The sequence below is a fragment of the Camelus dromedarius genome, chromosome 12 (assembly GCF_036321535.1).
Source record: "Camelus dromedarius isolate mCamDro1 chromosome 12, mCamDro1.pat, whole genome shotgun sequence".
Lineage (NCBI taxonomy): Eukaryota > Metazoa > Chordata > Mammalia > Artiodactyla > Camelidae > Camelus > Camelus dromedarius.
Window position 1 is genome coordinate 9535551 of NC_087447.1, and position 21985 is coordinate 9557535.

The following is a 21985-nucleotide window of genomic DNA, read 5'->3' on the forward strand; positions in this document are numbered from 1 at the left end:
ATAGATGCTAAAGGTCTTTGGGGGTACTCCGAAGTGAGCAAGACATAGCCCCCCTCAATATGAGGAAGGGGCCCTGAGGGAGTTCAGAGGCTGGGGGCTCAGGGAACATAGGATTTCCTCTTCCAGCAAATCTGCTCCCATCAGAGGCAACTCTGCGCTTCTAACATCTTTGGCTGAAGGCACTAGAATCCTGCAGAACTCTTCCTCTCCCTTCACCTCTCCACCAGTTGGGCTAAGGTATTAAGGGTCCTGTCTCCTTCCTGCTCACACCTTGGTTCAGGATCTCGCCACCTCAGACCTCCAGGCTGGCCTGCACCTCCTGCACCTCCCAGGCCAGCCCCTCCTCCGACTAAGCCTCCCAAGGCCCAATGACTCGGGCTTCAGGCCTTCCTCTGCCTCCCTAGTACCTTCCATCCCATCCAAGCTCCTTCCCCCAGCCCTCCACTCTGGCCTCATCTCCTGCTCCAGCCAGTCACGCTCCTGAGGCTCCATTAGGCCCTTTCATGGACATTTATTTACTTGTTCAATTATTGATTCTCTTAACAAATATTTAATCGAGTGCCTACTACACGCCAGAAACAGTGTTAGATGGGATCCGGTGGCTGAGGACAGAGATGCCTTCCTGGAAATCCTAGCCTAGTGGGAGAGTCAGACTCAGAGAAACAGTCTCTAGAAGAACCTGTGATACATGCTGCGAAGGGGAAGTGCTAGTGCATAGAACAGGGGATCTGACCCCATATGGGGCATCAGGAAAGAAAGCTGAGACCTGATGGAAGAGGGTAAGCCGGGACGGGGCGTGGTGGGGCCAAGGCAGGAAAACCCAAGGTAGCCGAAGCCCAGTCATTGAAGAGTGGTCACAAGATGAGCAGGGAGAAGACAGCGGGCCAAGTTGTGGGAGGACTTGAAGCCAAAGCAGAGCCCACGGCTTTTATTCTAAGTGCACTGGGAGCCATTGAAAGGCTTTAAGCAGGAGAGTATCGTGATGTGATTTCTATTTTTAAAAGATCACTCTGGCTGCTGTGCTGAGAATGGGCTGTAGAAGAAAGCACACAAGCGGGGAGGGCTGTTTGGAAACTCTTGCAACTGTCTAGGCAAGAGATGCCGGTGGCTTGGATGGGGAGGTGGCAGTGGAGATGGGGACAGCTGCAGGTCTGTTGAGGAAGGACAGAAGGATGGGCTGATGCATTGGCAGGAGGCGAGGGGAAGTGTGGAGTCCTAGGACAGGCGTCTACTGCTATTTCTTTGTCTTTGCCATTCCCCTCTGCCCTGAGTCCTCCTGAGGCTTACTTTCTGGCAGCTGTGACCATCTCAGGCAGGACCACTTGCCCAGACTTGTCTCAGAATGATTGGCAGTGTCAGGGCTGCCCAGAGAGCAAGGGGGCCACTGCCCAGCCACCGAGACGGACACGTGGTGAATGGGTGAATGAATGGTCCCAGTTCTGCTCTTAATTAGCTGTGGGACTTTGGGCAGGTATGTTAAGTCATCTGAGCCTCAATCATCTCATCTGTACAATCGACAAGATACCATCCACCTCACAGACTGTCGAGGGAGATAAATGAGATGATGACAGTTCTTGCTGGCACTTCAGGAAGATCTGAATGCAGGTATTGCCTGCTCAGCCCAGGTAGGGTGGCAGCAGGAAGGCACAGGGCCAGCCCCTCCTCCTCCTGGGGCCTTCCTGCCCAGGAGTGTGGCCCTGCCCAGGCCCTGTGTGGCCACTCTGGCCTGCTCTTCACCTGCACTATCTGTCCCCCAGGTTTCCCCTACGAGAAGGTGGTGCAGAGGGTCCTCTACCTCCAGGTCCTGGACTATGACCGCTTCAGCCGCAACGACCCCATCGGGGAGGTGTCCATCCCCCTCAACAAGGTGGACCTGACCCAGATGCAGACCTTCTGGAAGGATCTGAAGCCATGCAGCGATGGGAGTGTAAGGCCCCACCCGGAGGCCCCTGACTTGGGGGCTGGAAGATCCGGTCCTACCTCCCCAACCTCAAGAACACCGGGAAGGTTGTGGGCAGGGAGGTGCAGATGGGTGGGCCTGATGGAGCAGAGTTCCCACCAGCGGTCTCAGCGCCCGTGCTCAGCACTCGGGGAGCCTGAGCTGTGACAAAGAGCCTGGGGAGTGGAGCCCAGATAGGGGGAGACCAGGTGTGCAGTGTGACAGACAGGGGGGGTGAGTAAGCACCCAGGTCCTAGTGGTGGGGTCCTGGGCCAGGTCTACCCCAGTCCCCACAGCCCTCTTGTTCTCCCCCCCAGGGGAGTAAGGGGAGTGGCTCAGCCTTACCCCTCCTCTTGTCCCTCCCAGGGGAGCCGAGGGGAGCTGCTCCTGTCCCTCTGCTACAACCCCTCTGCCAACTCCATCATCGTGAACATCATCAAAGCCCGGAACCTCAAAGCCATGGACATCGGGGGCACATCAGGTGCGGCTGCTCCTCACAGCAGAGGGCGGACAGGCTGGGCATGGAGGTCACGCTGGATGTGGACAACAGGGTCCGGGCTGTGGCCCTCATCCCAAACCCCGCATCCCACCTCCAATCCCAGCCGCTTTACCCTAGAGCCCTGGTGGCCATCTTCAGAACACCCTCAGGGTCAGCATCACCTGGGGCTCTGTCCTTCCCAGAGTCAGGAAGAAAGGGAATGCAATGGTGGGGAGACCTGTGTTCTAGCCCCAGCTCCGACATTGCTTGTCTGTGACCTCAGGCGAGACCTGGCCTCTCGGTTTCCTCGTTCATGCTCGCAGAAAGGCCATGGGTGATGGCTAAGGTCCTTTCCAACTTCTCCATCTGCTGATCCCCCAGATCCCCCTCCTTCTTCCTTAGGGATTTCCTCACCCCTCCTGTCCTAGATGCCACACCTGGAAGGGAAAGGGGGTCCTGGGGAGCCCTCTGCTGCTCCTCTGACCCTTCCTCCACCTGTCCCCAGACCCCTATGTGAAGGTGTGGCTGATGTACAAGGACAAGCGGGTAGAGAAGAAGAAGACGGTGACGATGAAAAGGAACCTGAACCCCATCTTCAACGAGTCCTTTGCCTTCGACATCCCCACGGAGAAGCTGAGGGAGACGACCATCATCATCACCGTCATGGACAAGGACAGGCTCAGCCGCAACGACGTCATCGGCAAGGTAGGGGGATGCCCAGCCAGGCTCTGTCCTTAAAAGGAGCAGCAGGGGTAGTGGGTGAGCACTGGGCTGAACAGCAGGAGAGAGCGGGTCAGTCTCCTCCCCTATCAGGGCTTCCATTTCATATGGAAGTGAGAGGATTCGATGAGGTTCTCCCAGAGTGTCCTCTATGGGTTGGTCAGTTCAGGACAGACCACTGGAAAAGCAGGGAAGAAGGAGGTGGTAGGAAAAAGTATCCTGGATCCCCAAAAGAGGGTTTTCTGGTCAGGACATGATAAGGACCTCAGAGCAGTATCACCCAGGGTCCCATCTGCAGAGGGTGAGCTGCATGGGGTAGTGTTGAGAGCTGTAGTCAGACTCCAGAGATCTGTCTTCGGTTTTCTTCTCATCTGTTGTTAAATGGCTAGATGACTTTGGGCAAGTCACTTGCCTCTCCGAGCTTCAGTGTTCTCATTTGTAAAATGGAGCTACTAATACCAACCCTACAGTACTTCACAGGGAGGTGGAAGAATTTATTGCCTGAGCTATGTGGACATTCTCCTTGTAGAAAGTGACCTCTCCTCATCATACATTACCAAAAATCCATGCCTGGCCTTGAGCTTTCCCAAGATGCAATTTTGTGACATAAACCCATCTACTTTTCTACTTTGAAATATCTATTCCTGTGCTGGTTTATGGCTTATTGTTGGGAGTGTGGACTTGAGAGTCATACTGCCTGGATCTAGGTCCCAGTTCTACCTCTTAACAGTCATAACCTTTATGAGTCTCATTTCCTCCTCTTGAAATGAGAGTAACACAATCCTAATCTCACAGCGTGCTGGGAGGATTAAATAAGATAACATAGGTGAGATGCTTTGCATAATACTTGGAACATATATTTTAGCTACTATTATAATGAAAGTTATTTTTGAAAAGTTCCTAGTAAGGACATGTGTGTCCATTCAGACATGGAAGTTTGACCAGGAACAGTGCCGGAAGCCAGTGACCAGGGCAGGCAGAGGGGCAGGGTAGATGCCAGAAGCAAGTGAGGGGAGACCATGGATCATCCAAGGTGTGGCCCTGTATGAGGGAAACAAGAAAGCGGGGCCTGGGCACCCACAGGGAAGGGGGCCGAGGTGGAAGCACCCTTCAGACAGATGGGAATGGAAAACCTAGCTATTAGTTGTGAGGGAAGCCACTGGCCCCAAAGAGGAGAGCTGGCCCTGCCTGCCATCTAGCCAGGCTGACCAGTGGCCACAGGTAGGACAGGTGACCCAGGATGGCATCACCCATACCCCAGTGGGACTGTGCGTTCTGAGCAGGGCTGGAACCTGCTGACCTTCCTTGACTAGCTCAGGCCAAATTACCACACCTACTTCTAATCTCTTCTGAAGCTTAGCCTTTTGGAGTTTGGGTGTTCTTTGGGTACCAACTGCAGTTCCTTTTGAAACAGTCTACCTTCTATTGGCTGAACAAAGGTGAAGGTGGGTTTGTTCTTACTTTGGCCTGGGTAGCTTAGGGAGCTCTGTGCTCTTAGCTAACCACCAGTCCCAAGGCTGGAGTCAGCTGGCGGATCGCACATGCAGCACGACAAGGCTATGAGGCCCATAACACAGAGGCAGGTAGGACTGAGCAGATAGTACAGGGCCAAGAAGACAAAGATTTAAATCCCGCTGTGCATATTATAAATTCTGTGATTATGGGTCAGTCTCTTAACTCTGCATCTTAGTGTCTCCATCTGTAAAATGGGGATAATAACATATCTGCCTCACAGGTAAGAATTTGATGATCTATGTATATAAAGTCCCTAGTTCAGTGCCTGGTGTGTAGTAAGTGCCCAGGAGGTGGGAGCGATTGTCAGTAAGGAAGGCAGACAGGGCCTATCAGGTAGGGCAGGGGAGGGCATGGCGAGACATGCCTCCATCCCCCTTCAGTCCCCCTTCAATCCCCCACCACAAAACTTCAAACTCCCAAACCACAGGTTGGGAGTCTAATTCACAAGGGCCAGGCATGCTCAGGCTCCCAACAGCAGGCACACAAGGAAAATAGATCAGGCTGGTTGGGGGAGATGGGACAGGCCTCTGTGGGGTAGGTTGTCACTGTAGACAGAGTCCCCTTGTTCCCCATGATCACAGGCTAGAGTGTCATTGTGGAAATGGAGTGTCACCCCCAGTAGGGGCAAGGGGCAGTGCCTCAGAGAGTGCCACTAATGCTGTCCTCTTCCCTTTCTCCCCAGATCTACCTATCCTGGAAGAGTGGGCCCGGGGAGGTGAAACACTGGAAGGACATGATTGCCCGTCCCCGGCAGCCTGTGGCCCAGTGGCACCAGCTGAAGGCCTGAATGGGGCCAAGGGAGGCCCAGGGGGCCAAGGGCCTGGGTCCCCATCATGCCCTCACCACTTTATGCACAATGCCCAGCCTGGCCCCCCTGCCATGGGTGATGGGAGGATCCTGAGGGCTTGGCCAAGGAGGGGACCCAGGAATCAGTTGGGCCCCATTCCTAGGGAGAACCAGCCCCACCCCTTCATGGCCCAGCTCTGGGGTAGGGGCTCTGGGGGCCATTTTCCTGCTTTGCCCCTTTCCTTCCTGACTTGCTGATACTAAAGAAGTGGGGCGGGGGGAGCACATGAGCCAGACAGGCAGACGGGCAGATCCCTCCAGAGGCCCGCCAGGTGGGCACGGTCCCCCGTTTTCTTTAAGGCAGTGCCTGGAGTGGAGAAAGGCCACCCCCTCCCCAGCCCCCAGGATGGGCCCAGGAGAGGGGAGGTCGAGGCGTTTGGCCCCGGCCTGGCCAAGCGTGCCCATTCCAGAGCGGTTTCAGGTGCCGGCTGGGCCCTGAATGCCGAGGATAGTATATAGACCGCTCCGGGCTCCTGGAGCCCCAGCCCTGTGTACTTGTGTTGTGTCCACTGTGAGTGTGTGTATGTGTGTGTGCGTGTGTTTGCAGTGGGGGTACTTGCTCCCTGTTTCCCTGGGGCTGACAGTGCTGAAGACGAGGCAGAGAGGGCAGGATTTCACGAGGTGAGGTAGGGCTGGAGGCTGGAAGTCAGTGCCCGGAGCCAGGGGGTAGGAGGGCGAGGCAGGTGAGGGGTGAGGGAGGCAGGGATGGAGGAAGGGTAGGGTGGGGAAGAGGGGCAGACACTAGAGCTGGGCTGAGAACTGGGCTGCTTCCTTCTGCCCTCACCCCAGCACCCCTCTCCGTTAGAGCTCTCCACTTGCTCCTTCCCCAGCAATTTCATCTCTTGAATATCATTTCACACACCTACTGTGTATACCACATTCCATCAGGACTCACCGGCTCCCTTCCATCTCAGGGGTCCCAAGCCCCCACTAGCTCCCTTCCCTAACACCCGCATCCAAAGACACCCTCAGCCTTCCCAGATGTCATGTCCCAGCCACACTGGCAACATTCTCCATGCCTTCCAGCCTCCTTCCCTTCCTCCTCTTTCCCTGTGCAGACCTCTGCACCCACACTCTTCCGCCCCTCCATCCCCTGTGCTCATAGACCTTCCCCTTCATTCTGTTGTGGCTTCTGATCTACCATCACTCGAATTTCTCACATTCCCCACCGCTCCTGGACCCTCAGAGCAGCTCCTGCCCCTCGCAGTTCAGGCAGAGGAAAGGGGGGAGATTCCAGGATTCTGTGAGTTCTGAGGTTGCCCCACACAAAGAAGCCATGATTTCTCTGCCTCAGCTGTTGCAGAGACTAGACGTGGCCTCCCCTTGGAGACAGCAGATTTGGAGATAATCCGCGCTTAGGCTCACTCATCCCCACGCGAGTCCTGGTGTTGATACAAGACAGCTGGTGACAACCTCGAATCCAGGGGACCACGAGCCTGGGACTGACATTCCTGGCACACACCACCAGGTGGCGCCCAGACACTACAGTCTGGGACCACAGTTCTACCCTAGATGGGCCTGACACCCCAGAAAAGGAGACTCTGGAAAGGGTCTCCACTTAAGAGAGTGTGGCAAAAGCATAGGCAGTTGGGAACTCTTTTCCTTCAGTACTCTTCCTTTCCAGCTGAGCGTTCTGCTCTGTGCAGCAGACACTCACATTTTTGCCCATATCAAAAATTCCTTACCTGGAATCTCACACCCCTGCCCCTACCCCTTACCCCAAGGATCTGGAGGAATATCATACAAAGTAGGTGAATCATTTTGTAGAGTGAAGAGTGCTAATATAATGCAAATAGTCACCCACATTCCTTGTAAATCCCAATTTTTCTATATTGTAGCTTTGCTTAAAATGGGGGTCTGCCCCAACCACATGGTCCTTATTGGGCCGCCCCCAGGGGGATGGGAGGGCAGTGACACCGGAGACAGTGTGGAAGTGAAGAGAGGGTGCTGTTGGAAGTTTTGAGAAGTGGAGGGGATCTGCCATCTTCCATCCCTCCCTCAAATCCTGTGCCCCTCCACCCCGCTGGAGGAGGGTGGGAGAGCGAGCCGCCCCAGGCCCCCTGCCTGTTACAAAGCCTTCAGAGATTGAACCAACTTGCATTGAGTGGGCAGGGCAACTGCTTCACTGTTTTCCGAGCCCCACCCACAGAGCTCTTAGCCAATCACAGAGAGAGAGCATCTCCAGGTGTTGTCTGTTCCAAATCTGACCCCACCCAGGCACATTGATGAACCCGGCCTGGGGTTCTCCAATCCCTGATGTGCAGCCTGCGTTCCCAGATGCTGGGGTGGGTGGCAAGTGGTGGGCCAAGGGCAGGGTGGGTTGGCACAGGAGGAGGCCGGTGGTATGGGGCGCGGGTGGGGGCGGCAGAGGGCTATAGGAGAGCAGGGAAAAGAGGAACTTGATGTTAGGGGGAGAGCACTTGAGCTCTGTTACCATCCTCGGACCTTGGACAAGTCACCCACACTCCCGGGGTCTCAGTTTTCCCATCTGTCAAATGATGGTAATAATACTTCACCTACCTCATAGGGGAGGTTGTAAGGCCACCGTCACCCGACCTGGGGGTCAAGGCAGGAGGATTCTGAAGGTGCTACCCGCGAGCAAAGTATTATTACCCAAGCCTGAAAGCAAGGCCCACCTGCCCCTCCCCCCACAGAGCCTCCAGGGATAGCTGAGGCCAGCCTGGGCCCATCTGTCTCTTCTCCACTGTGTCCCTGGTCCCTTCATGGGTGTCATCTGCCATCTTTGTGGGTGCCCTAGACTTAGCTGTCATCTTGTTCAGGTATCCCTTCTCGTGACCATCTCCCCATGTAACTGCTGTACAAATTCCACCTGCCCCAGGACCCCGCACCCGCCCACCGGCGCCATACGCCAGGGAAGGGACAAGGAAAACAGCCACATAAAAAAAGCCAAGGGGAACCCCCAGAGTCCCAAGCCCCACTGGGGCCCCAGGGGTGGGGATTGGTGGTCGCTGTTTGTATTGTGTTTGAGTCCTTGAGAGCAAGTGTTTTATAAAAAAAAAAAAAAAGAAAAAAGAAACAAAAACCCACTATCACAACAACAAAAAAATTGCAGCAAAGAGCAATGAAGAAAAACTAGGAAAAAAAACCATACAAAAATTTTCCACCACATGCATCCTCTAAGCCAGCAAGATTTCCTCTTTGCAAAATCATATTTTTGTGGGAATGGGCCCTGCTTTTTGTGGCAAGGCCTGTTCTGATTAATAAAGGATCGTGAAAAAGTAGGGCCTTGGCTGTTTCCTCCGTGGGTCCCAGCCCTCCCTCACCTACCAGGGGAAGAGGCTGTGGGGTGAGGGGATGGGGAGCCTGGGGCTGAGTCTCACCTCACCTGTTACCCTTGGGATTTTGCTTCACTAGTGATAAGGCTCTTCCAGCCCATCCTCAGGTGGAGAATATGAACCCACCAGCAACCCCGAAAGCAGAAAGAAGCAGCCATTCCCCCCGGATCAGGCCTGAAGCAAGGCTCATTGGGAGTGGCATCTCCTCGGGTCCTGAGGGCCACCCCTCTAGCTCACCCAGGCTGACATCCCCTCCCTCAGTTCCCAGGGGACCCTTACCACCTTCAAGACAGGTCAGACAAACCAAAGGAGGACCCTCTGCCTTCCCCACCACCACCCGAACTCTGGCAGGGCCACTGTGGTTTCAGGCCAGCATCTCCTCCTGTTCCCTGTAGAGCTCTGAGTCTGTTGGTTGGATCTCTGGCTTCTCTCCACCCTTTTCTGGTTTAATCCCTTAGGATTGAAAAAGTCTCTCCAACTCCAAGGACCCCACGGCCAGCCCCAGCCTGAGGGCCTGGACAGCTGGGCCCGAGTCTTCCTTCTCCAGACACAGTGGCCCTGGGCAAGCTATTTCCTTCCCCCAGTCTCAGTTCCCTCCACCCACAAAAAAGCAATAACCATCCCAGCCTTCCCTCCGACTCACGGCCCAGGGGAAGCTCTCGGGGTGCTTCAGAAGGAAGGTGCTACATCGTTACAGGCACACAGAGATGAGTGCCCTCCATTGCTGTGTGTCCGCCTGCTGGCCCCTGCCCACTCTGGAGTGAAGGGGCCGCCCCACCTCCTGCTCCCCAGCACCTGGGGCCGGAAGCCACAGCCTCACACCGCACTAAGTACCCCCACTGGCAGCTGCCTACCCTCTCCCTTTCTGTCACATTAATTTCTGACAACCTGGTTTAAATGTTCCATTAAAAGTTTCTGATCTGTCTCAGAGATTGGAGGGAGCCCTAGGGTCAGGTAAGTAGCCTCGAGACCGCCCCTTGCTGGGACTTCTGCTCAGGCTTGCTCTGGAAAAGTTAGGCTTGAAAGCAGGACAGCTCGGTCTGGCAGAGGTGGCAGCCCCTTGCCGTGGGCTCGAGGCCTCCTCCTGGACTCTGCCTTTCTCCTGCCTTCACTCTTGGAGTCTCTTTTCATCCATGCCTGCAGAGACTCCCCCATCCCTCCCTGGGACCACTTCTTTCTGGTGTTCTCTGTGTCCTGCAAGTCCCTCCTGGATGCTACTGCTTTCTGGAAGGCCATCTCGGGCCACTCCCCCTGTCCTCTCCCTTCCCCACAAAGACAATCAAAAGGACAATGCTTGAACACGCTGTATGCCCCAGCCTGTGGCTCCCCTGACCATCTGTGTCCCTTGAAGATGCCCCGCTCCCTGTGTCTGTGTCCTGCGTGTACGTGTTGTGTCTCATTTAGATTGTGAGCCCCCCTGGGCAGGGATCCCTGTCTGAACACATGTTCTGTGTGGCACACCTGGGTGTGTTAATAAATGTCCATCCTCAGAACAAGAGTGACCCAGTGTCTTAAGGAAACTGGTTGGGGAGGGTATAGTTCAGTGGTAGAGTGTGTGCTTAGCATGGTACTGGGTTCCATCCCCAGTACCCCCATTAAAAGCAAACAAACAAACCTAATTACCTCCCCACCCCCAAAATAAAACAAAAACAAACAAACGAAATCAAAAAAAGGAAACTTTGGGGCATTGGAAGCCAGGGAGGTGCTTCTGGGCGTGGCCCCCAGTTTCCAAGCACCCTGGTCTCCTGCTTCCCCAAGTCCCTGAGTGTGGGCGGGAAGAGGGGGATGGCCTTCACGGAGCTAGGAAAAGGATCCAGTCTCCGTTGCTTGGCCGGCTAGGAGGTCTGGCTGTCAGGAGGCTCCAGGAGGAACACTGACTACGATTCCCACTAATTCCACACCCAAACCTGACCACCAGCCACACAGAGAGAGGATCTCCTGTGGTGTGGACTGAGCACTGGGTTAGGAGGCCTAACACCCATTTATGGACAAGTCTCTTACCTCCCCGGGCCCATTCCCACAGCCTGCTTTCCTGCTCAGATCTGCCGACTCCCTTGGCCTCTGCCCTGCATCCCTGGCACAAACTCTTAACTCTCTGGGGACTTCCTGCCCTGCTCCCCCGTGGCCCACCCACCCTCACTGCCCCCCCCAACAATGTGGGGAACCACTGATGTGGCTGTTGTTACAGTGCCCCTACAAAAGTCATCTCCCTTTCTCCCTTCTCCCCCAAGGCCAAGTGAGAAGTCACCCGCAGTTGAGGATAGGGAGCAGGTGGGCTAGGACTCCTAATACAGTGCTCAGTTCATCACTGAAGAGAGCTGTGATGCCCTGCTGTCAGTAGCAATAGCCCCTTTCCTACCCTGGTCTCCCCTATTTCCATATGGAGACAGAGACCCTCCACAGCACTCTCAGACCAGACATCAGCACCCGCCTTAACCCAGCTCTCTCACTTCCCAGGAGAAAGTGGCTTCTGGCGGTGAGGAGCAAGCAAGGAACAAAGCCAGCTCCTGAGTCCCAACAGAGTTCTCTCCTCTTTCTTTCCCTGGAGCGAAACTCAGCCTTGGCAGCCCTGCTTGGTTCGCCAGCGGCCGTGGCTAAGGTGCTCTCCTTGACAGTGCAATGAAGCAGGGCACTTTGTGCCTTGGGATGGCCCAAGGGACCTCATCCCAGGGCCTCTGCCTGGCCCTAGAGTTCTCGGGTAAGTGCCACAGGGGAAGAGGCACAGGGAAACAGACCAGAGAGAGGAAGGGAATCTAGGCTGGTAGGGCCAACAGTTATTTCAGGATGAGTCCCCAGCGCCCCCTCCCCTACCTCTAAGATTTGCATGAAGGGAAGGTAGACAAACACCAGGTTGCATGGAGTCCTAAGCTGCAGCATCAGATCTAAATAAACCCGGCTCCTGGTGTGAGGATGGAGAAATGGAGGCCTGGGGGCCATGATTTGCTCAAGATCTCTTGGTCCATAGCAGAACTAGGACTGAAACCCATGCCTTCTGTTTCTAAGCCCAGGGGGATGCCACCATAGGAATCATGGACCAAGAGGACAATCTGGTTGGCTGCGGCTCCTATCCCACCTGAGTGATCTGAGATCTCTTGGAGGAAGTTCCTTCTTCCAAGTTCCCAGACCCCAGGATGGACCACCAGCCCTGATGGAACCTCAACAGGGAGAGCATGGTCACCTGAGGAGCCCTGAGAGGGACAAGGTCTACCACCAAGCCCCAGACTCCTCTTCTTCCTTGAGGAGGCAGTCTCCAATCTTCCCCACTCTATGAGCTCTTTCTGTCCATTGGAGGCCTTCACTCCTGCAAGCTGACTGCTTCAGATCCAGCCTCCTCCCAACCCCAGCGGCCAGCAGAGCTGCTGGGACAGGCCTGACCTTTGGGCCACATATGACATCAGCCCTGTTGCCATGGTGATGGTGGCCTGGCAGCATCTTCTCATGGGAGATGGCTTCTAGGCTTGAGGTTTTACAATGTCTTCCTTTTCTCTAAATCTTTAACTTTTTTTTTTTTCTGAACAATGAGGGGAGAAAGTAATGACTGAGTTAAAAAGAGGCTAAGAGGGAGAGACAGAGAGGAAAATGGAGCCAGGGAGATGGAAGGAGAGAAGAACAGAGTCACAGATGGGGTGGGGGGTCAGTACCAGGGAAAGAATAGTGAAAGGTCAGCCCAGCTTGAGACTCAGAAATCTATTGAGAATTAAACTGGAGAAGACCTGAGGAAGAGGGGTTGGGGGTGGGGGCGGTGGCCAGGGGGCAGACAGTAAGATACAGCCAGACAAGAGAGTAGTCTTGAGAAGCTAAAGCCATTTGTAACTGGTGACAAGCCCTTGTTCCTCAGACAGGACACAACAGTTAGCCATGGCCACTCTGACGCAGAGCTGGGGCATGTGGACAGAGGGCAGTGCCAGAGGGAGACCAGGGTCCCCACAGCGACGGGACCCAGTGCTCCCAGGGCTTATAAATAAACAGGCATGTGGGAAACACACATTCTGTCTCTGAGAAATATAATTTATGTTTACAGCCAGTTTTTTTTTTTCTTCCTAAAGAAAACACTACCATGAGGGGCCCCTGCCCCTGACAGTGTCCCTGAGTGTCCCTGGCCCTGGGCCCTCCTCCCATTATTGCTTGGATGGGAAAGATCTGGCCCTGGGAATTACAAAGTGAGGCCCCACTCCTCACCCCTGGAGGCTGTTCCTGGTGACGGAGTGGAGGCACACGGAGCTCGTCTCATGCCCCACGCCGTGCCAGCCACCCTGATGGTGCCCATTTAAGGGAATGGAGAGTGCAGGCAGTGGGAGAGGCGCTGGAGCAGCCTCCCAGAGCAGAGAGCCTCTCTCTCGGGTGCAGGAGGCCCTAGAGGCACAGTGGCTTCTTTTCAAACTTGACAGCTGGAAGGCTCAGGCTGTGGGGAAGGGAGGGAGAGTTCTCTTTCCCAGCAAGATCCCAGGCACAAGCAGGGAGAAGAAAACAGTGAAAGGCAGGGGAAGAGACTTTGCCTTCTGAGTTCCCCCTCCCCCACCCAAAATTTAGGGGGCCTGGGTAGGGAGGTATGCACGATGAGCCCCTATGGAGAGGCAAGGGCAGCTACAGTGTTAGGGCCTCAGTCTGTTTCCCACACCTGTCCTGGGCACAGGCGCCAACTCCAAGGCCCTGCCCCAGGGCCAGGCCTTCCTCCAGGGGCAGTTCTGCCTCACGCAGGCATGTGGTCCACCCCAGAGGTAGCAGCTTCTGCCCCAGAAAGGGTGGACCTAGGAGATCCAAACTCCAGGAGAGGGAGGTTGGTGGGCGCCCTGGGCATCCACAGCCATGGTGATGATTCCGTGGACCCTGGTTCCAGGAGGAAGCTGGTACCTTTGTTGTGTTGTCAGTGACTATCAGGGACCGGACAGAGCTATAGGAAATGGAAAGAGCTGGGACTTCTCGGCCTGACGACTGCCCAGGGACCAGCCAGGGGGCAGTCTTCTTACAACCCTGGAATGTCTGAAGATGGCCCCCAGGCCTGCCTGTCCCCGGGGCAGCTGGCTCAAAGTGACCTTGCCTTTGCCACAAGTTAAGGCTCGCTGCTCCCACAAACCTTCCCAGAGCCCCTCCTCCCAGAGTGGCCGAAGCCCATCACTCAGAGCACAGGCTCAGGTGCCCAGTCCTGGAGCTGCTTCCAGGGCTCCGAGGCTGCTCCCCGGGGGCCCCAGAGTCCGGCAGCCACCGCTCCCTATGAGCAAGTCTTCTTCCTCCTCATCCTCAAAGGCCCGCGCTGGGCGCCGGGGCGGCGGCTGGGGCGTGGGCTCGTCGCGCTCGGCCATACGCTCGACGGCGCCCTCGCCCACAAGGAAGACCGTGTCGGCGACTCGTGGGGGCCCAGTGACCGGATTGTGGTCGTAGGAGAAGACACGCAGGGCGCGCAGCGGGTGCAGGTCGGGAAAGCCGCCCAGGCGGTTGCGGTCTAGGTCGAGGATGTGCAGGCGGCCCATGCGCAGCAGAGCGGGCGGGAATTCCTCGAAGCGGTTGCCGTAGAGCCAGAGGCCGCGCAGACCCGTCATGCGCGGCAGCTCGGCGGGCAGCGCGCGCAGCCGGTTGTCGCCCATCTGCAACGACTGCAGCGCCACCAGGCGCAGCAGCGGCCGCGGGAAGCGCCGCAGGAAGTTGCCCTCGATCCAGAGGCAGCGCAGGCTCTGCAGCTGCGCGAAGTCGGCGGGCAGCGCCAGCAACCGGTTGCTGCCCAGGTAGAGGCGCGTGAGGCGCGGCAGGCGACAGAGGCCGTCGGGCAGGCGCTCCAGTTTGTTGAAGTCTAGCGCCAGGATGCGCAGCTCGCGCAGCTCCTCGATCTCCTCGGGCAGTTCCCGCAGCCCTGTGCCGCTCACGTACAGCTTCTGCAGGCGGCTCAGAGCGCACACAGCGCTGGGCAGCCGCCGCAGCCGCCTCCCGCTTAGCTCCAACTGCTGCTCGCCGTTGCGCAGTTGCTCCTCCGCTTCCGACGGCAGCTCGTCCGGCGTGGACTCGGCGATGCCCATGGTCACGGGCCCCGGCCGGGGCCGCTGCCGCCGCCGGGCATCTCCCCGCCCTGGCGGTCCCCCGGCCTCCCCGACGGGGCCGAGGCCGCGCCGGCTCCGGGGCCCCCCGCCCCGGCCTGCCCCTGCGCCGGGACGGGGGCCGTGCCGGGCCGGAAGGAGGCGCCCGCCTGGGGCACCACCGCCGCGCGCCGCTCTCGGCCGCCCGCCCACCGGCCTCCCCTGCTCCCTCCGCCGGAGGCCGACTGGCTCAGGTTAGAGCTGACTCGCAGCTTGGAGACCCGTCGCCCAGGCAACCCCGACGCGCGTGCGGCTGCCAATGAGGCGGAGGATGGGCGGGGCGGGGCGGGGCGGGGCCAAGGTACAGCGCGAGCCGGGTCCAGGCTCCCAAGTCCGCACCCGGCGTTCCCACCCGACCAGCCCCAGAACCTGCGCTTGCCAAGGGAACCCAAGATCCGTTCCCCGCAAGCCTGGCCCCGTGCCCACACAGACCCGACGACCGACATTGTCTACACTTCCAGCCACATCGAGCCGTTTGGTGTGTGGTTGTGTGCGCCCAGAGCTGCAAGTCCAAAAAGAAGTTACCAAGGACCGAGGAAACGCCGGCGCGGGACCCAGGACTCGGGAAAAGTGGCTCTCGAGGAGGGACTGAGGGGCGCGGACACAGACGGCCGTTCATGTCCCGCGGCGTGCGCCCAGGCTTCCCGCTGAGGTCACGTTAGGATAGTAACTCAGAACAGTGTTCCTTTCTGGGCCTTTTCAGTGTGGGTCACAACTAAGGATCTGCAGGGACCCAGGCTTGGGTCCGCCCCCCTCCGCGCCCCTGGCACCCTCAGTGCCTGGTTAGTGCACCTACACTCCCGTCTCCTGCCATGTCCCTCCTGCTTTGCTCCAAGTCTGCGTGTGGCTGTGGTGGACAGAGGACTGGAGCACATGAGCGCCTTTGAGCACCACCAATGACGACCACTCTTGTTCTGTAACTCTTCCTGTTGCACGCACTCCCACCAACAGCCGTTTTCGGCTGCCTTCTCCCCTCCCTTTTCAAGCCCTCCGGCCAGAGTAGCCGGCAGAAACACTCGCCTGCTCTGTGCCCCGCACTATGCTAAGCATTGCCTTAAATCCTTGCCTTATGCCTATGAGGTAAGTACCCTCATTGCCCCTAATTTTAAAGGCAGAGAAGCTAAGGCTCTGAAAGATTTGACATGAGCTGGGTGACTTGCCCAAGTCAACCCACTGGCTAGTGGCTGGGATTTGAAGCCAGGCAGTCTGACCATCCAGCCTGTGCTCTTAACCATGTACCACATCAGTAAATGGAAACAACGATGGACGACTCCACCTCTGACAATGAATTTTCTCATAGAAGAGCCTCTAACTTTCATGACAGAGGCATTATTAATCCCATATGAAAGATAAGGAAGGTGGCCCCAGAGGGGTCACACAACTTGCTTAAGGTCACACAGTGAGTAGAGGGGTACAGCCAGGGACCCAAGTCTGCAGGAATCTTGCCTCCTCCATCATACCTTCCCACCTTCCCTTGAACCCAGCTGGTGTGACCATGCAATTGGCTGAAGGCACAGACCTCTGCACAGCATCTTGCCCTTTGACCCATCCCCACTGCAGGCAGACAGGGAGGCCAGCCCAAGGGCAGACAGCAATGCCCATTGCAAGGCGAGGATGAAAACCACATCCCCTAAAATGTAAGCTGGGCAGAACAGGCAAGCTTATCTCTTTTCCTTCTGGCACCGGGAATTTCAATGAAAATTATCAACACTTTAAAAGATGGAAGCAAACTTTACATACAGTGAAATGCATAGATCGTAAGTGTACAGTTGGGTGAGTTTTGACAAATGTAAACACCCTTGTAGTATTTCCATCACTCACAGTTCCCCACACCTGCCTCTTCCAGTCAATCCCCACCTCTTAGAGGCAACCAGGATCCTGACCTCTATCTGATGGATCAGTTTTGCCCGCTCTTGAATTTTATATACATGGAATTATTCAGTGTATACTTTTTTTTTTTTTGCTCCTGGCTTCTTTTGCTCAGATCCTCAATATATATGTGGTTGGATAAAGGAACGAAAGGGCAGAGCAATAGCAGTTGTAATCAGGCAAGGGATGTCAGGGGGTGCACAGGTGATGGGGGACACAGAGGCAGGCATTGCCATGAACCAGGAACTAGCTTCAGATGTCCTGTCCTGGAACAGAGACTAACAAGATGCAAGCTGAAGCAGAGGACCCAGGCAGAGAGGAAGTGGGGCTCAAACATCTGATCTGGGGTGTAGCCCCAGCCAGAGGGACTATACACTCTTTCCAATCCTCACCCAAGCCCCAGTCCAACCCTCTCCCTTCTACTCATTTGGGAGAACTTCTGGGAAGAGGTGACACCTCAGAGATCAGCAAGCTGAGGAAAACCCAGCCAGGCAGCCAAGACAAGAATGAGTACCTCCCCACCCCACAAACCCCTGCTGCCCCCACAAGCAGTTTCCCCAAGGGAACATTTGTTGTGGAGGAGGAAGCCCAGCCAGCCCCCCTCACCACATGCTTGGAGCTGGCACTCCAGCACCAGGCAGCCCTCTGGGGCTCTGCCAGCAGGGGCAGGAGCCACGCAAGCCCCTGCAGCCCCAGCACCAGCCTTAGCAGAGCTTCCTGGGTTCCAGGGTACAAGGGACCAGCCCTCTTCTTTCTTCAAGTCTTTTTCTTGCTCTCAGTATATGCTGTACCTTCGCCTCCCACCAGGCCCTTCTCAGTGGGTAAAGGTAAAATGTGCTGGCGTTCTGGGCCCACGCAGGCTGGCAGCCGGGCAACCGTGCTGATGAATCACGCTGGCACTGCGGGCGCCTGGTCCTTGTCGAGGCGTCACTAATGAATTAGCTTCACCCCCAGCACGGGGCCTCTCAGCCTTTCCCCACTCCCCAGGAAGACAGGAAACTGACACTCGAGAGGAGCAGAGAGGAGAGCAGGGAAGGGGAGGGGCTCCGACAGCTCCAGGAATGGCCCCAGACCCTGGCCAGCCCTCTGTCCGCACTTGCACTGGAAAAACGCCCAAAGGACAGGCACCTCAGGCCCCCAGAGATGGCCTCTCCATTCCTAATCATTAGCTAGAATTGTCCAGCCCACCTCCAAATCTGTATTTTTAAAAGGCATATTTGAGATACAGAAAGAGTACAAAGTTCTCTGCAATAAGCACTCCATGCCCAGTACCCAGTGCTGACAGTTGTTCACATTTTGTCATATTTGCTTTAAATCTATTTTCTTTTAAATAAAAGGAAGGGAACAGCACATGGAATCTAGAAGCCTCCTTTGTCACCCATCCTAAGGTGGGTGACACAGGCACCCCGGTCTCCACCCCGCTGACCCTGCCAAGGCCCCTCTGGTTCCCACCCCTGATCTTTGGGGCCAGGAGTGTGGTGGCTAAGACTTGAATAAGATCATGGAATGCTAGCATCACAGGTTCTTAGAAAACAAGGATTTGAGCCTGTTAGAGCCAACCATGAAATGTCAGAGCAGGGAGGGTGCTAAGATCCTCTGGGAGATCACAGGCTCTGTTAAATGTCTGCAAGAAGCCAGGGACCCTCTTCCCAGAAAAGTTCATGAAGGCCAGAATTCACTCAATGACACATGCAATCCCCATGGTTCGTGATCTCCTGAGGGTCTAGTCAAATTCCCTTATTCGGCAAAAAGAAAAATGAGTGTCCTTCATGCCATGGCCCAGTCCCCTTATATGGCCAGGCACAGCGTGCGTCCTTGTCAGCATTCAGTTATTCATTCAACAAACATTAAGCCCCTACTTGTATGTCTAGGCACTGGCAATTACTAGGAATATGAACTAATAGATAAAAAATCCTGCCTTTGTGGAACTTGTATTCCTGTGAGTGGAGATAATCAACAAAATGCATTTCAGTGTGTCAGGCAGTGATCAGATTATGGAGGAGGTAAAGCTAGAAGAGATGAGGAGGACTGAGGACCCCACTGAAAACAGAGTGGCCAGGAGTCCTCATTGACAGGATGGCATTCGAGCAAAGATGGGAAAGAGGGGGAGTAAGCCAAGCAGACAGATGTCTGGAGAAAATTCCAGGTAGAGGGGACGGCAATGCCAAAACCCTGGGGTGGGAGTGCACCTGGGCAGACCAGAGCCGCAAAAGCCCCAGGAGCAAGGGATGCTTGGAAGCAGATGAGGACAGGGAGAGAAACAGAGGAGGGGGTGGACCGTAGAGGGCCTGCAGCCTCTGTGAAGGCTTTGGCTTTGACTCTGGTTGAAAGATCCAGAGGGACTTTAGGCAAGGGAGTGACATGATTTGACACACATTTTAACTGGATCCATTTGGCTGCAGCTGCAAGAGAGATGTGTGCATGCGTGTTGGGGGAAGGAGTTTGTGCAGCTCATACCCCTCTCATCTCGGTTCTCTTTCACGTGATCATGATGGTTATCATTACTGAGCACCTACAGGTTATCTAATTTACCTTTCTCCATAGCTTTGCCAGGCAGGTAATAAATCCCCCTGCCCTACAGAAGAGGAAACAGATTCAGAGAAGTTAAGTAGTTCAATCGTGGTCACACCGCTGGTCAGGGGCAAAGCCAGGATGCCATCCAGTCCATCTTATTGCAAAGCCAGGGCTTTTCCTGTTACGTCTCATTGCCTCTCTAAGCTGGAGGAAATCAGAAAAATCAGCTAGGATGCCCAAATGCTCGCCCCCATCCTGCAAACAGGAGAAAGATTTCTAGGACTGCCCTACTTGGAGATCTGGATCCCAGGCCCTGGGGCTCAGTGTGTTTGTCCAACTAAGGGTGTCCTAGAACCCACAAGGTAAGCCTAGGAAGCCCCAAGCAGGCTCAGAACCTCTGCTCAAGAGGGCAGAGCAAAGAGACCCCTAGGGCTGTGATCTGGGCTCAGGGTTTGCCTGTTAGCAAATTCCAGGCAGTCTCCGGCCCCTCAACAGTAGACAGCCAAACTCACAAAGCTAGCTCAGTGGCTGCCCATCAGCTCGCCAGAGTCCCTAGAAACTGGAGCCTAGACATACCCTGGGGATCACATGCCCCTGAAACCAGAGCTCTGAGAGTCACCTGCTTCATCTGTTGAAAACTGAGAGTGTCATTTTCCATTCAGTACCCACCAAACCCCCTTCATCTCTCCCAGGGGACACCAGAGCGGGAGGAACAGAGGGCAAGGGAGGAAGGCTGACTTGATGCCCAGGGCCATGCCTCCTGGCATGGGAACCTGACCATCCTAATGGGTGCTGGTAGGCTTACCACATTCCAAAATGGCCCTAAGCATGATGGCTTCTTCTTTCTGGAAGAGGCCATGGTGGTCATGGCTGGCAACTGCCCTTATGTTAATAACTTCCTAGATTTGTGGCCGAGTGCAAGTTGGATCTTCTGTGCTAAGCCTCCAGACTCAGGTCCCAACTGTGATCACCAAGGACTTGCCTGGCCCGGCTCCTCTCCCTGCAGCAGGGGCTACTGCAGGTCACCAACTTCTCTTTTACTCGTCTTCCTCCTGAGCACTCAGCAGGTTGATGGGATGGGGCCCTGGAATGAGCACTGGTTCAATGGATGTGGGCAGGAGTGATACATGCTACAACCCAGCACAATCCTCAACTCTCTTTTCTTTTCTGCAGTATTTAAAGGGGAAAGGAACTGGATTCCTGAGTCACCACTTGGAGACCAGCTATCTGACCCATATTAGACTGAAGCAAGTGAGAAATAAAATTCTAATATGCTTAGCCATTTAGACTGAAGGGCTGTTTGTTATAGAATTCACCTGGTTTAATACACTTCCTCTCAGTTTCTCAAACATACCAGCTTCTTTCTACCCCAGGACCTATACACATGCTGGTCCCTCTTGTACTTGGCTCACATTATTTATCCTTAAGGTTTCAGCTGAAACCTCCCTTTCTCAGAGACTCTTTCTAGGTCCTACACAGCACATTAAGCCCCCATGTTACAGAGTTCCCACATTTCTCCTTCAAAGTACTTATTCTAATTATAATTAAATAAATGATTAACTGTGACTTATTTGAAGTCTGTTTCCTTTGTACTAAGATGTAAGCTCCATGAGGGTAGGGACCATATTCACCCATGTTCCTTAATACCGAGCCCAGTGCTTGCTACATTGTACCTACTCAAGGAAGATGTGTTGAATAAATGAACAGGTTCCATGGGACCATCTGTTCCACTTGAGCTATTTACCCTCTATGAACCTCAATTCTCCCATTTGGAGAAAGAGAGGGGGTTGGAGTGCTTGTCCCAGGTACAAAATGTAAAGGAGTGCCAAAAACCTCAGCAATGATTGCAAATAATTGTTTACTGGAATAAAAGCATGATTAGAACCAGTACTGTGATGAGCCATTATTGGAGCCTGTGGCAAAAGGAAGAATCATGATACGAATCCTCTCTTTATTTTAAAACTTGATATCTCATTCATCATGACTTTTTTGCATTAATTTTGATTTTTTTTAAATTATTGCATTAAACTGTTACTTATCTCAATTCCTCAGTTTGGGGCACTTTAAATTTTGCTCCTGGGAAAGTGCCTCACTCGCCTCACCCGAATGGGTGTGAAAACGCTCCCCTAGAAGGATTATCACGAAGCCTGAGATAACAAGGGAACTGGGTATTAAAATTTTGAACTATTAACTGATGCTCTGCTGTAGGCAATTTCCTTATATCCATTCCCCTCCATTCAGATGCTAAGTTGGCATCGTTCTCCAAAGGGAACTCAGAACAAAGAGTCAAACCCTTGGCTTTGAGTTGCAAAAGAGGCTTTGAAACACAGAGAGGGTTTTAAGAGAGAAAGATTTTTTGTTAAGTAGAAAAGCTTGGCTTTGAACTTGGAGAGCCGGGAGCTGATGCTGTAAGCCCTAGAGTGAGAAGGCATGTGTCATCACAGAAGTCAAAATCTCAGCCAAAAGGAGATAAAGGTTCCACCAGCAGGTGGGAGGGAAGGGGAGGGGCAGCAATCCTAAACATGGCTGCTGGTCTGCAAAGGGGTTCCTGGCCCTCTTGCTCTGGGCTGAGCCTGAAGGTGGCTTGAAAAAGTCTCAGATATATTTGGGGGACATCAGGGCAGAGGGAACCTGCACTTCCCTTACCAGGTGTATCCTGAGGATGCAGTAGTCCTCCCACAACCCCCTCTGCCTGTATGGAGAAATCTCACTACAGTAGAAATGGAGGGAGCTGGCCCCTCCC

General features: G+C 54.8%; 2 protein-coding genes across 10 annotated transcripts in view; one reads left to right on the forward strand and one right to left on the reverse strand.

Annotated features, from left to right (window-relative positions):
- Positions 1–6693, forward strand: part of SYT7 (synaptotagmin 7) — a 58876-nt gene extending 52183 nt beyond the window's left edge. For all 9 annotated transcript variants that reach the window (XM_064492270.1, XM_064492273.1, XM_031459486.2 and 6 more), the window contains 4 exons: positions 1758–1927; positions 2306–2420; positions 2923–3122; positions 5335–6693. In XM_064492270.1, the coding sequence (XP_064348340.1) occupies positions 1758–1927; positions 2306–2420; positions 2923–3122; positions 5335–5439 (590 nt within the window). In that variant the 3' untranslated portion in view covers positions 5440–6693. The remainder of the gene's footprint in view (positions 1–1757; positions 1928–2305; positions 2421–2922; positions 3123–5334) is intronic.
- Positions 6694–12751: 6058 nt separating this feature from the next.
- On the reverse strand, positions 12752–14915 carry LRRC10B (leucine rich repeat containing 10B). Its single transcript, XM_010987049.3, has one exon. The coding sequence runs from the start codon at positions 14800–14802 to the stop codon at positions 13924–13926; it is 879 nt and encodes a 292-aa protein (XP_010985351.2). The 5' UTR covers positions 14803–14915; the 3' UTR covers positions 12752–13923.
- Between the last annotated feature and the right edge of the window lie 7070 nt (positions 14916–21985).